Below are 14,945 nucleotides of genomic sequence, written 5' to 3' on the forward strand. Positions count from 1 at the left end.
CGTTTCCTTCGTCGAGCACGCCTCTTCGCCAAGGCTCCACGCCTCATACTGCGTCACACACGCTTGAACTACGTTCTGACCTGATCCCACGCACGGGTACGTAGGCAGCCGACAACCAAGGCACGGTCACCCATCCTCCTCACCCCCTACCTCTCCCGAGAGGCGGGTTGATCGGAGAGAACCCTAGCTCGAGACTATCGAGTTCACACTCTTGGCCCGGGTGCGATCACTTGGTCCGGCCTTGGATCGAACCGCCCGAGGTTTTAAATAGTTGTTCATTTTCGTGCGACAACACCTTTTGGCAATCGAAGACGGTAATGGTCCAGGCCTCGATGTCGATCCGAAATGTGAACCAATGAAGGTTCTGGAAGTTCACGACGAACAGGATCTCTCGAGCACCATCCCAACGCAAAATATCGGCGTCCCTATACCCAGTCATCGGGCTAATAGTTGCCCTCATGTCCCAGTCCACGGGTTCGGGCTCTGCTCCCAGTTCGATGGCCTTGTTGATGTTCGCTTCTTCCGTTCTGAATCGGCCGTACACGTGCTGGACCCACCGACAATCCATGATTCGGACGTCTTGCCGATAACCGTCGAGACCTCGTTGGCGAGCCCGAACCATGTGAATCATAGCACCAATATGCTGAGACATCACAAACATATAGCGTTATTTTAAATTGATTGGAAAAAGTGAAATTATATAATAACGTACCGAATCATGTAGCCATTTGGTTTCTGTCAATATCGTGTCGAAGAAAATCGTGTCTGCGTCGCACGTCTTCAGTCGAACAGACTCCATGAATTTGCCGTCCCACTTTTTTATCCGCAACCACTTAACGAAATTATCAAACTCTTTTTGCTTCGCGTCCTTCAACGGCTTGAACTTGGGGATCGGCTTTTCCAAATACTTGGGCCTCGTCGGATCAGTGAATTCGGACCAACGCGACGTCTTCTGTCGCACTTGCCGATCTGGACGTGCCGGAGTAAGCTGTGCCTTCTGGCTTTTACTTAGAGGAGTTGTGAGCGGGCGTAGCTTATCCGAAATGTCTTCTCTACGAGGACTCGACGAAGACGTCGACAACCTGGGAGAAGTCACCGGCCTGATCTCCGATCGCTTCGACGACTCGCGATGCGTTGAAGATGGCTTCTTCGACTTCTTCGATGACTCGCGATGCGTAGAAGACGGCTCTGACTTCTTCGATGACTCGCGATGCGTAGAAGACGGCTCTGCCTCATGCGATGGAGACGCCGGCTTTTGACTAGCCGCCGGAGGAGGAGGAGGAGGAGGAGGAGGGGTCCGGCGTTTACGACCATCATCTTGGGTCGTGGGAATTTCACCCCCAGGCAAGCCCGTTGCGTCCTCGAACAAAATGTTCAGCCTCCTCCACATAGAAAGCTGAAAGTCAAAGTAATAAAATATGTCACAAAATTTAAACTTGTCAAAAAAATTTAAACTCAACTCTAAAATTTAAACTCAACTCTAAAATTTAAACTCAACTCTAAATTTTAAACTTAACTCTAAAACGTTAAATTATATTTAAACTTAACTCTAAAACGTTAAATTATATTTAAACGTAACTCTAAAACGTTAAATTAAATTTAAACTCAACTTTAAAACGTTTAATTAAATTTAAACTCTACTTTAAAACGTTAAATTATATTTAAACTTAACTCTAAAACGTTAAATTAAATTTAAACTCAACTTTAAAACGTTAAATTAAATTTGAACTCTAACCTGTCTAACACTCATGCGCTCAACTCTACGGCCGGTCGTGGCAAGAGAACGTAAGACTATCCCTTGTGACTGAATCATTCGTTTTTGGGATGCTAGCAGTTGTTCTTGAGATGCTCGCAGTTGTTCTTGGGAAGCTCGCATTTCTCCCCACATTTCCCGTGTTATGACAAAGGCCTCGGGAATGTCGGCGCGAGAGGTCGCTGTAGGCCTCGATCCCATTGCGGGAGTGGTCGGACTAGCAAGACGAACACGTGGAGTGTCTGACACGTGTTCGTCGTCGGAGTCTCCGACGATGGCATCTTCTGCAACAGTCGCGACTCGATCTATTTCTTCTTCGATGTCTCGCGGCTCTGTCGCATCTTCGCCCTCGACGTCTATGGGATACAGACATTTGCTCGTCTGTGTCTCGAGGAGAGTGAACATTTCTTTCTCTGGTGCCCTTGGTCTCAGCATTTGAAGAACACCCACCTACAATACATTAATAAACGTTACCAATATTCCAAAATAATGTAAAATACATTAATAAACGATAAATAATAAAAAAGTTACCGTTTTTTTATTCAAGACCGCATCGATGTCTTTGCCCATTATGACACATTACTAGACCACGAGTGCATCCGGGGCACACGAATCCCCTGGTTCGACCCGAACCTCATCCCGATCTTTGGGATAGCCTCGTACGCCCAGTAATGAAGGGTATGGAGATTACCCGTCAATGTGTACTTGGCCTCTTTCTGTGCCACATCCGGCTTGTCCTTCAACTTCTTTTGCAGCGTTTCGTGATAACGCCGTAGGTTCACCGACAAGCTGGAATACGTCTCTGCCCAACTCAAATTTCCCCAAGGCATCTTGAAGAAGAAGGGGAGGTCTTGAACGATGTATAGAAATTTCTGCCACCTTTCTTCGATGGCTTTGTTGGCCGGCTGCCCCAGAAGATACCCGTAGACGAATACGAGCAGCCCGAGCTTGAACGCAGCGTCAGGGCTTCGACATATGGTGAACGCGTTGATCAACGCGCTCAACTTGCTTCTGGCAACGCCGTTCAAGTGATCCGTGATCAATCCATCGTTCTTTCGCTCGTCTTGTTCGGCTTTGGTCGGACCGTCTTCATAAGTCATCCCCGAGACGAGTGCGTACTCGAGGCGTCCAAATCGTACCCGTTTGCCTCCGATACCAAAATGTATCTCGCCGCGTACTGTCGCCTCGATCTTCTTCTGAAGGAGAGTATGTACGAGCACCGGTGAGAAACCAAGCTCGCTCTCCGTAAAAAATTGCTCGAACGGAGTCCCGAGGATTCGTTCTTTTATCCCGAGCTCATCGAATCTACTCCGTACAAGCTTCAAGATCCCCGTCCCACCGTACGTGATACGCCCCGGGAATGAGACGTTGTATATGTAGTTTAAATTGTCCTAAAAAAAACAACAAAATTAAATCAGAATCACAAAACAAGAAATTAAATTTAAAAAAAAAATCATCGTATAGCATCGTACAGCATCGTATATCATCGTAAAACAAGAAATTAAATTTTTTAAAAAAATCATCGTATAGCATCGTACAGCATCGTATATCATCGTAAAACACGAAATTAAATTTTTTAAAAAAATCATCGTATAGCATCGTACAATATCGTATATCATCGTAAAACAAGAAATTAAATTTTTTAAAAAAATCATCGTATAGCATCGTACAGAATCGTATATCATCGTAAAACAAGAAATTAAAGTTTTTTAAAAATCATCGTATAGCATCGTACCGCATCGTACGACATCGTACAAAGTCGTACGACAATTTTTGAGAAAACATAAACCCATCGTACACCATCGTATCGCATCGTAGAGCTCTATGAATTTCATCGTACGACATCGTACAGCATCGTACGACATCGTTCGATGCATCAATCTCATCGTACACTGGCCCTAATTTCAAACCCTAACATTCTAAATCCGACCCAAATCAACTCAAATCAACTCAAATAAGATTAATACTAACTCATAAACCCTATTCTAACTATTTCCAAAGACATTTAACAACAAATTAGTTGAAAACTTACCTTTTTAGATGACTTTTGAGCTCGGGATTTCTGTGTTTCACCGCCGCCGAAGATTGAAGCGTTTCCATCGTACGCCATCGTCCTCTATCGTATTATATCGTACTGGCTCGTACAAGATCGTATGCCGTCGTACAATATCGTATGCCGTCGTACAATATCGTAGGAGTTCTCAGTTTTTTCTTTGTTTTGAACGAGTGAAATGGAGGAGAGAGGGAGAGAGGCGCGAATGAGTTCAAATAGAGGACAGGGGTATATTTGTCCGTTTTGGGTCCAAAAGTCCATTTTTAGATATTTTAAAAAGTTAGGGTCTAATCTTGATATTTAATCAATTTTTAAGCCCACTTAATGAAATTTCTCAATCCAAAGGTGTTATAAACCAAACGATAATTTACTCCCTCAAGAGAAGGCCGCAAAAAATCTCCTTTTATAAGTAAATGACACATCATTAATGCTAAGCCAAGATGTCAATACATCTATTTTGACTAGCCACCTTGTAAATTAGTTTGATCACTCACATCCTTTCGCAGGGCCTCGAGGGAGGATTACTAGGGATTGAGCCTAAGTGTGCAACCAACCACTTAGTCCAAAAGATCAACTTTGAAAAACAATCCCCCAAGGGGAGGCCTTGCCATCATCGTCTCACTCTCGGACGTAGCTCAATGAGCAATGATCAGAGCAAAGCGCCCTTGAGTAGTCTCATTTAAGAGAGGGCCACGAGGGTGACTCTTAGTCCGGTGACACTTGCACTTTTCATTAGTGTTGGGGATCGTGGGTTACAAACAACAAGTATAACCCTCCCACTTAGTTTTTGGAGTTGGTTCATCGACTCTTATAAGTTCGGAAACAAATTTCCTAGTTAGAGAGCGACAGAGCGGACAACTAGAAGAGAATCCTAGATCGACATGTTCAGAGTAGTATTAGTGCATAAAGGCACAAGGTACATACTCGATCTTTTCCTATTTTCTATTTCGGGAAAGTGCATGAGGGAAGTGTGAACTTCAACTCACTCGAACACTTGAAAGCTTGAGATTACACATCTTTTTATTTTTCGGCTTGTCTACAAAGAGACCTCCCACTCAAATTTTAAAGAGCATATAGATTTTGAAAATATGTGATATAGATATAGTTTTGAAAAACATTTTGAAAACTTATTTGATTTGGATGACAAAATATTTTCAAGTTTGAAAGTGAAAACGGTTTTTCAAAATTCAAACTAGTTTTGTAAAAACTCAATTTCAATTAAACTTTCAAAAATCAAAACATTTTAATCTTACACATCATGTTTATAATCATATGAAAAACATTTTTGCTCAAGAAAATTTTCTCATTAGAGCTCTATAACTCATGGTAGTGGGGTTTGAAAATCCGGATTTCTAAAAAACTGGAGTTTCAGACAGCCGCGCACCTCGGAGTAAAATCGCCATATCTGGCGGCTCCAATGTCCTTTTGAGCCGAAACCGGAGGCATTGGACAGAGAACAGACAGAGCTTTAATTTGATTCAAGAATCATTAAATTTCGATTTCTGAGCAGAGAGTTATGCCACTTTTAATGCGGGTTTACTCCAGCTCGAAGAAAAAGAAATAATTAAAGCTTGGTCCTTTTTAGGTGCGAAAAAGAATCGAGTGCAACGGAACGTTTTATGAAGGTTGTTAAAGCTTTTATTTGTGTTTTATTAGCAAGGTAATAACATGATATAAAAGAAATAACAACAAGCATAAAACGAACACGGTAAATATAAAAAATCTTTAAAACACGTTTTTCAATATAAAAAATTAAAAACTTTTAGAACTGATTCTAATGTGTTTTAAAAACATCCCAAACTCATAGAAAATCAACATGGTTTTTAATTTAATGGCATGAGCAATAAATTAAAAAAAATCTAAGAAAACAATTCTAACTTGTCACAAAATTAGTAAACTTTCGAAAACGATTTTCAAGCTCATAATTTTAAAAAACATGTACATGCATCTCTTTGACCATAGCTCTGATACCATTTGTTGGAATCGATCTAGGGTTTAAGAAAATAATTAACGCTTCGGTAAGCGGCGGAATTTTAAAAATTTTCTTTTACAAGTAAAAACGGTTTTTTACTAACCTAGACAAAAGAGCAAGTACACGTAATTAAAAACTATTATAAGCTAAGAAGTTTACTAACCTTTCTTGAAGCTTGATCTTTGAGAAGCTCTTAGAAGGTTGCAACGCTCGTCTTCCCTCGCAGCACGTCTCTCTTTCTTTCCTCGGCACCTCGAGCAACCACGAAAGTTTCTATCACTAAATCACTCGAGAGAAAAGGAATTAGTGAGTGGGCACTTTTAAACACTACGACTTAAGAACGAGTCTCGAAGTCGCAGAGCTAAACACTAGGTCGAGTGAGGACCTAGGTGCCAAAACAAGAAAAATCGAAAATAAACTAGAGAGAGAGAGAAGAGGGGCGGCAACCACAAGTTCTAGAGCGAGAAGCTCTCAATATCTAACTTATGTGGAATGAGAAAACAATGAGAATGAGGGCCCTATTTATAGGAGAGGGGTTAGCCTTAGAAAATAGGAGTTTCCTCTTTTTCCAAGCATTCATGAGCAATCTCTTATTGCCCATTCTCTCCATATGCGCCCAACACATTCATTCCCTTAAGGGATTTGTTTCCTAATTTGTTTCCTCTTCTTTGCTTGTCCTTGCCGCCCATATCCTTTCCTCTTAGAGGAAATTTGTTTCCTCTTTTTCTTTTGGCAAGTATCTTCATACATTTATGCAAAAAATATTCTCTCTTTCCCTTGGGTAGTAGGCGCCCATTTCTCATCTAGAAGGAGCTTCTAGAAGCTTCTTCATTTGTTTGTGACAACATGAGAAAAGCCCATTAAGAATTTTCAATAAAATTCTTATGAAATGAAATTAATCCACAAGGCCCAATTAATCATATTATGGCCGAGTGACATTAAGTCATCAAATGAACTTGTCAAAATTTATTGACATCCATTTCATCGATCAACTGAATGTTATCTATGTTTACCCTTCATGAATATCATCAGCTAGATGAGGTTTACAAAATTACCATTTTACCCTTCTAGCTGTTATTTCCTCAACTCCTTTGTCGCTTGTAAATAAGTTAGAAACAACGTATTGACGAGGAGCTAACAAGTCACATTGATTCATCCAAAAGAGTCATGACTCAATTTGGACACTGGCCAGTTCATTTATTCACATTCCAAGGAACAAAGCATGATGTGATATACATTGCATTTCAACAATCTTGTACATGAATTCCATATATATGAGATCTTCACAAAGTTACTCATGACATCGTCATAACTTAGTACCTCACCAATAGGTCCTGTCTATATCACATAGTGAATCTAGAACTCTGACTTTCTCAAATGATAATACGTAAGCTATGAAATGACATGTCTCATTTCAAGATTGAGGTAAGCACGATGCAATTCATACGTAGTGACTTCGAGACATAAGAGGTTAAATGGTTTGTTCTTAATATGTCTCTAAAAGTGCACTGGTCAATTCAGTACCTTCATGAGATACCTAGAAGAACTATAGAGTTTCCATATCTCAATGTCTCATAATCAGACATCACAGATTCTCCTAACAATCATACTGGGATTAATAGCACTTTGACCATTAGATTGTGAATATGCAGTTTTAAGCAAACCATGAAGAGTTTGTTCATGCAAATCTATATTTGACTCTTCATTTGTTGTTAGGTTTGTTTAAGGACTAAAGACTATAGTTTATCATAAAGCTTCAAACAGACAAGGAAGAATGAACAAACGTTTCAACTTTTATTAATAATTCAGCAGTTACAAGCAAGAGTCTTCGAGAGACTTTATTACATCAAATGTATATAATTAGAGACTACTACTCTTCTTGTGGACACCATTGACAACAGTCATTATATTAGACGTGTTAACTTTATATGTATATATATAGGTATATATTAGACGTTAATAGTTGTTGCAAATTTTTTCTAATATCTATGATAAAGTTCCACCATAAATAAATAGAGCAATTTTTTATTTAAACATAATTTTTTTTAATTTGGAGATGGTGACACGTGCCATTTCATCCAATTTAACGAATCGAGTACTAACGGAGGAACAAATTCTTGACCTTGGATATTTTTCCCGTAATTTTTAATAATAAGTACTTAAATGTTACGACTCGTAAATATTGAGTATTTTTACATTCATTATCTCACATAAATATAATAGTCCCATGATATATACTTACTCCGCGGGCTACTTTAGTATTGACGGAGACTATATATATATATATATATATATATATATCACGGGTAAGACTAATCAAAACAAATTATCACAAGTTATACACATATAATTGGATTGGATTTAAATTCTTAATAGTGAATACACAGATCATATAATTGAGCAGGGACAAGTTCTCAACCACATATATATATATATATATATATATATATATATATATATATATCACGGGTAAGACTAATCAAAACAAATTATCACAAGTTATACACACATAATTGGATTGGATTTAAATTCTTAATAGTGAATACACAGATCATATAATTGAGCAGGGACAAGTTCTCAACCACATATATCACGGGTAAGACTAATCAAAACAAATTATCACAAGTTATACACACATAATTGGATTGGATTTAAATTCTTAATAGTGAATACACAGATCATATAATTGAGCAGGGACAAGTTCTCAACCAACTAATTAATATCCATATGCTACACAAACAATAACTCAAATATCAAAACGTATCTATCTATAATATTTATGACGCTGAGACTAACCCACATGGAGGGCTCAAAGCGTAATTAATAATAATCAATGTTTTCACCTAGCTTTTGGGTCGTAGATTTCAGAGAAAACTTTCATGGACTCGCCCGTAGCGGATTCATTCTCGCTGCTGCTAATCTTAGTGACCCCACTGCTCCTTATCTCCGTTGTGTTTTCCCAAAACGTCGACGTCTCCTCGGTATCGTTCCCGTTGACCAATCTGTGATGCTCTCCGGCGCCGAAGTATTCATCGTCGGCCCAGTCTTCCCCGCCTTCCTCCGCCTTCTGCTGGAGCTGCATGGCGAACTCCAGCGACCATACGACGTCGTTCATCGACGGCCGGTCGGAACCGTTGTCACTCATGCAGCTCACGGCGATCTCTCCGTACTTCTTCAAACACTCCGGCGAGATTTTCCCGGCGATGTTTGGGTCAACGATCTCTCCTAGAGTCCCATTCCGTTGGCAGCTCCGTGTCCAATTCGCCAAGTTAATATCCGGCCTCCGCTCCGCTGTGCGAAGGATCGGGGGCCGTCCACAGAGGACTTCACATAGGACGACACCGAAAGAGTAGACGTCGGACTTCTCGGTAAGCTGTTGGAGCCGGTAATACTCTGGGTCTAAGTACCCAAAGCTGCCCTTCACGACGGTGCTGACGTGGCCCTTCGAAGTTGTTGTGGGGCCCGCCTTGGAGAGGCCGAAGTCGGAGACCTTGGCGACCCAGGCGTCGTCGAGGAGGATGTTGGTGGTCTTGACATCGCGGTGGATGACGTTGAGTTTGGCCCCCGCGTGGAGGTAGTGGAGCCCGCGGGCTGCACAGATGCAGGCCTCGAGGCGGCGGCGCCACGTCAGTGGGGGGTTGTCGGACTTGTAGAGGTGGTCGCGGAGGGTGCCGCGGGACATGTACTCGTAGACAAGGATCATCTCGCTGTGGTCGTCGCAGTAGCCGATGAGGGACACGAGGTGGCGGTGGCGGAGGTGGGACAGCATCTCAATCTCAGTCTTAAACTCGCGGACACCCTGAGACGATTCGGATTTCAGGCGCTTGATGGCTACGGGGATCGTGCCCTCATTAATGTGGCCTTTGTAGACGTTGCCGAAGCCACCGACACCGATGATGAAGGCGTCCTCGAAGTTGTTTGTCGCGGCTTTAATCTCGGAGAGAGAGAAGCAGCGACAGAGGTCGGATGGAAGATTTGATGAGCCACGGGTTTTTGATGACTTGACGGTTGTCCCGAACGAGATCGGGCCCCACCATGCTGTCCCGTCGCTCCTGCCTTCCGCTGAGGTCTTGGAAATTTTACTTCCTCGCCGGAGGAAGAACGCGCCGACCAAAGCGAGCAAAATTACTGCGGAAGCAATACCGGCGACGATGCTGATCGTTGCTGTTTTTCCACGGCTCTTCTGTCCGTCTTTTGGAGCCAGTGCTGCAGTGACGATATCGGGATTAATACCGGCGAGGTTACCGCGGCTGCTCAGCTTGAAGATCTCAAGGCCATTCAGAATGGCGTCAATGTAAGCAGATCCATGGATGATTTTGCTGGCGTGAAGAGCGAGGGTGAGGTTTTGCTTTCCTTCACCTGAGACGTGGGTGACGTAGTCCCTGAAATACGCAATGTACTGCCCGCCCGTCCAGAAAATGATGTCGGCAAAGTCTTCCGCGGTCTGGTTGGCTATGAATACCTGAAATACCCTGTCGCCAGTCGCTTGCATCTCTTTGACGATCTCGCAGAAGTGAAGCCTGAGCATGTAGAAGAAGCCGGGGTCCACTGGGAACTCCCACGTCAGGTTGTAGGTCCTCAGTAAAGAAGCATCATTTTCATTCCCCAGCGAGCGTGCGGTCTTGTAGACGGACTCAGGCGCCGTGTAGATGGGGATCCGAGAGAATTTAATACGGGTGTTATCGATTATAAGAGGGATGACGCTGTACCCCGGGATGGTCAGGTACTTGGAGTCTGTTTCCCAGGACCGGAACATGCCGGTGTCTTCGTTTGGGGAAGTCTCCCTCTCATTCCCAATGTCGACCCTGTACACGGTCTCTATAGCAGTCTCGTTCATGAGAAAGTACCTGCGCTGCTGCCCCACCATGGCGGCTTTGGCGGTATAGTAGAGATCCGAAGGCATGGATACGACTTCGATCCCATTGACAAAGGCCGTTGCCCCCTGGCCCGGAGTGAACGTGACGGCCAAGGAAGAGCCATTGACCACAACGCAGTACTCCTTCACTACGGTCTGTACTGCCGCTGGAGAACCGCTGAAGTTGAGGAGGAGGGTATACCCGCCGGCTCTCACATAGAATGATGCTGCCGCCGGCAAGTTTAACCTGGCCGAGTAGAAGTGGAGGCGAAGGAATTTAGGGCCGGGCGTGACCGGAATAATGTAGCTGAACTCGTGAGCGGAAACCCGAGCGGTCAGGTAAGGCGGGCCCATGTATCTGTCGAAGGTGGAAACCTCCGCCACCGACGCGTTGTTCAGGCCGCTGCGTAGGAGAAAAAGCTTGGAGTCGATGTCGCCGTCCCATCGCCGACTTTGATGAAATACGGGTCCTTTGGAACCGCAGTCCAGGGCTACGTTGTCCGGAGGCTCGTACGGAGGAGGAATTGTCCGTCCATAGACGGAGATCAGGGCGAGGAGGATTAAAGAGGCTACGAGAGTAATCATCGGGAAGGGATTCATTGGAGATTATGGGTGGATAGATGTTAGGTATTTCAGATTATAATTATTGTAAATATATACTAAGAGAGTAAAGTGCATTATTAAGTCAGTCAACCAAGTAAAATGTTACTCCAAGTTTGGGTTACAAGACTTTTGCTTTTGTTTTTTTTTGTTTTTTCAGTTGACTTTTGCTTGAGAGCCATACTTCAATCTCTATAAAAAGCAATATTGAAGTCTAAAGATTATATGTTATAATAAATGCTTAAATTTTAATGTAATTGAGTGTATGATGTATAATGTAAAAATTGAATTACTAAAAAAAAAAAAAACAAAGTAAAATTTTGGAATGTAAGAACCAATTTATGTAGTGATTTTTAATATAATCTAATTGATAATTTCACAGCATCTCTAAAGTGGAGGTTTGTGAGTTCAATATATGTTTAAAAAATATGTCAATTTTTTTTATATGCACCGATTTAATGTTTTGAATTGTTTCTATTAAAGATTGTTATATAAAACACTGAAAACCATTAATAATTAAAAAAAATCGTCGAAGACCATCAAAACCGTTAACATCCATTTTAAATAATAATGTATTTTATATAATGCATTAATTTTTTTTTTCAAATAGCTATACTCAATTATAATTATATAAAAAGGTTTAAATCATACTAAATAAGATTTATATAACAAATTATATTTTTTCTTCTATCATCTACTTTCTTAATTTTTAGAAGTTGAACGTTGATTTAAATAGCTATATGCCTAAGTCTTTTTTTTTAATTTTTTTTTAAATTGACATTTATATAGTAGAATCTAAGAAATTAAATTCCAAAAGTATAAATATTTTTTTCCAATTATTTTAATTTTAGGAATTCAAATGAAATTAAATGATTTGCACAATATTGTTTGGGATTTTATCCACCGTAATCAGTATTTATAGAATATTTTAATAAGTATTATCCACCATATTTTATCCACCATAATCAGTATTTATAGTATTTATCTTCTCGCCGCGGCGAGAATCCTTCTTCACCGCAGCGAGAACCTCTTCTGTAAAAGTGGTTGGTCTCGGTATCTTTCTCGTCGCGGCGAAGGCTACCTCTCGCCACGGCGGGTTGAACATGCTACGGCGAGACCACAACGTCGCCGCGGCGAAATTATCCTACAACGGATTTGAGATCCGTTGTAGGAGGTGCTGCCGCGGCGAAGAAGGATGTTCACCTCAACAAGGTTCATTAAATGTCATAATTCTACAACGGTTAGACTATCCGTTGTAGAAGAATTTCGCCGAGGCGGAAACCACACGTGGCCGTGGCGAGTATTCTACAACGGATAGTCTAAACGTTGTGAGAAATCTGAAATATGTGAAATTTAACAACACTTATAATAAGTGTTGTAGAAATACCAAGTTTTTACAACGCTTAGTCATAAGCGTTGTAGAAACACCAAACTTCTACAACGCTTAGCCATAAGCATTGTAGAAACACCCAATTTCTACAACACTTATTTGAAGTGTTGTAAAATCTCCAGTTTCTACAACATTTAGCCGTAAACGTCATAGAAAATGAGTTGTAGAATGCGAAATTTTGTAGTAGTGAGTTTGTAAACTTGAGTCATTGTATCCCTGTCTGATTAGTAGTATTTTGCTTTTCACCACCGTGCTTACACTATCCTCCAGATTAAGTTCTTTGTCACTGAATTAAGCGACCAATTCTATATGTCCATTATTAGTTAGTTGTGCCAGTAGTTAGTTGTGCAACTAGTTGTTCTAGCTATTAGCTGAATAATCATCGTATTACACGTATAATAATTTCACACATTTTTGTTGGTCGTCATCATACTGCTTCATGACTCAATACACTAGTGGTATGTATGAATACCCTCTGAAATAGTGATTATTCGAAGAGTATGATCATTTGGTATTATTTTTCCTGCTATTTAATAGGAGTCATATATTGTAAAAGTATTACAATAAGGGTCATTAAATACAAATTTTGATGACATTTTGTCGTAAATTATAACTTTTTCGAGAGATTTATTGTCACACTTTTGAAATAAATAGCTTTATTTGATAGAGAGAACAATACAAACAAATAATCACTCTATTAAAATAATCCCAATAAATAAATAGTCATCATATAAAAAGTTATCCTAGAATAAGACAAATTACATAAAATTATTAAAATAAATATATAAGAAATAATAAGCATGTAGCCATGAATAAAAATAATATAAATACGCTAAAACAACTAAACCGGGTATCACCAAGAAATCGGTATATGAAGAGAAATGAAAAACACGTGGAAGCTTGTTCGATAATTTTCTTAAAGCATTATTTCTATTCCACTGGGTGCTAGAATAACATGAGCAACCGCTTCCCAAGATAATATGACGTCAGAGTTGGACAAAGCACCACCGCGTTCAACTTCGGCGAACTTGAATGACTTGCCAAAATACTACCGCTAACACCAACACCGAGAGAATTGAAGGAGAATAGGTGAATGTCGTCGCACGAAAATGAACAACGATTAATTACCTCGGGCGGTTCGATCCAAGGCCGGACCAAGTGATCGCGCCTGGGCCAAAAATGGGAGCTCGTAGACCGAGCTGCACCCTCCAGACCCTGAGGTGTGTTTTGGGGGGTGTGACCGTGCCAAGGGTTGGCTGCCTACGTACCCTTTAGTCGGGATCAGGTCAGAACGTAGTTCAATTTGTGTATCGGGGGCTATCTTGGGCTCAGAGGCTTTGGGAATCCAAGGCTTTAGAGTGGGACCCGGCTCGTAGCTTCTAGTGAAGACTTTAGAGGGGTCGCGCGCTCGTAGCTCGGAGTTCTAGCTCAAGGGCCAAGAAGCAAGGGAGCAGTGTGTACTGCAGAAGCTCGGGTCGCAGAAGAGGAGAGCGCTCTCTCTCGTGGAGGGGGGTCCTTGTTTCTGAGCCGAGGGAGGAGGAGTGCGCGCTCTTGGAATGTCACAAGAGCACTAGAGAATTCTCAAGAGAAGAGAAGTATTGTTCTCGAAATGTATTAATATCCTTTTTCCCTCCCCTAGGGGGGGTATTTATAGTATTTGAGGGGAGGCCTTGGGCCGGCCCCTTGAGGCCCACCGGGTGGCCGGGAGCGGGGCGCGCGAGGCTTCACGCCAAAGACGGCGCAGGGCGCGCGAGACATGTCGCCTGGATGGGCGCGGGGCGCGCGAGGCTTTACGCCCAAGAGGGCGCAGGGCGCGCGGGACATGTCGCCCGGATGGGCGCGGGGCGTGCCGGGCGCAGGACTTGGCCGGGCGCGGCGTGCTCGGCCGAGGTGGCAAGAACCCTCGGCCGAGGTGGCAAGGATGCTCGGCCGAGGTGGCCGAGGTGGCAAAGACGCTCGGCCGAGGTGGCAAAGACGCTCGGCCGAGGTGGCCGAGGTGGCAAGGATGCTCGGCCGAGGTGGCAAAGACGCTCGGCCGAGGTGGCCGAGGTGGCAAAGATGCTCGGCCGGGGTGCGCGCGGGCCGAGAGGCCGGGGCGCGCGGGAGTGTGCGCGGGTCGGAGGGCCGGGGCGCCAGGAGCGCACGCGGGCCGGAGGGCCGAGGCGCGAGGAGCGCACGCGGGCCGGAGGTGTGAGGGCGCGCGCGGCCGACTGCGTGGGAGGCAGGGCGCGCGTGGCCCGGGGCGCACAGCCAGGGGCGTGAGACGCGCACGGGCCGGCGGCGTCGGGCACGCGCAGGCCGGTGGAGAGAATGTAGAGAAAA

At 42.9% G+C, this 14,945-nt stretch overlaps 1 protein-coding gene and 1 pseudogene across 1 annotated transcript; both read right to left on the reverse strand.

The window, feature by feature from the left end:
• Positions 1-372: 372 nt before the first annotated feature.
• Positions 373-3,899, reverse strand: LOC149383376 (uncharacterized). The gene is made up of 5 exons (XM_089627764.1): positions 3,786-3,899; positions 2,740-3,144; positions 1,736-2,203; positions 1,009-1,396; positions 373-425 (listed from the first exon to the last, which is right to left on the reverse strand). Exons 1-5 carry the CDS (start codon positions 3,861-3,863, stop codon positions 373-375), a joined length of 1,392 nt encoding a protein of 463 aa, XP_089483890.1. The 5' UTR covers positions 3,864-3,899.
• A 4,378-nt stretch (positions 3,900-8,277) lies between these two features.
• On the reverse strand, positions 8,278-11,308 carry LOC149383377 (receptor-like protein kinase FERONIA pseudogene; annotated as a pseudogene).
• Positions 11,309-14,945: the final 3,637 nt, after the last annotated feature.

Source organism: Urtica dioica, chromosome 10 (assembly GCF_054948205.1).
Source record: "Urtica dioica subsp. dioica isolate 48M chromosome 10, U.dioica_male_clone48M_v1_H2, whole genome shotgun sequence".
Taxonomy (NCBI): Eukaryota; Viridiplantae; Streptophyta; class Magnoliopsida; order Rosales; family Urticaceae; genus Urtica; species Urtica dioica.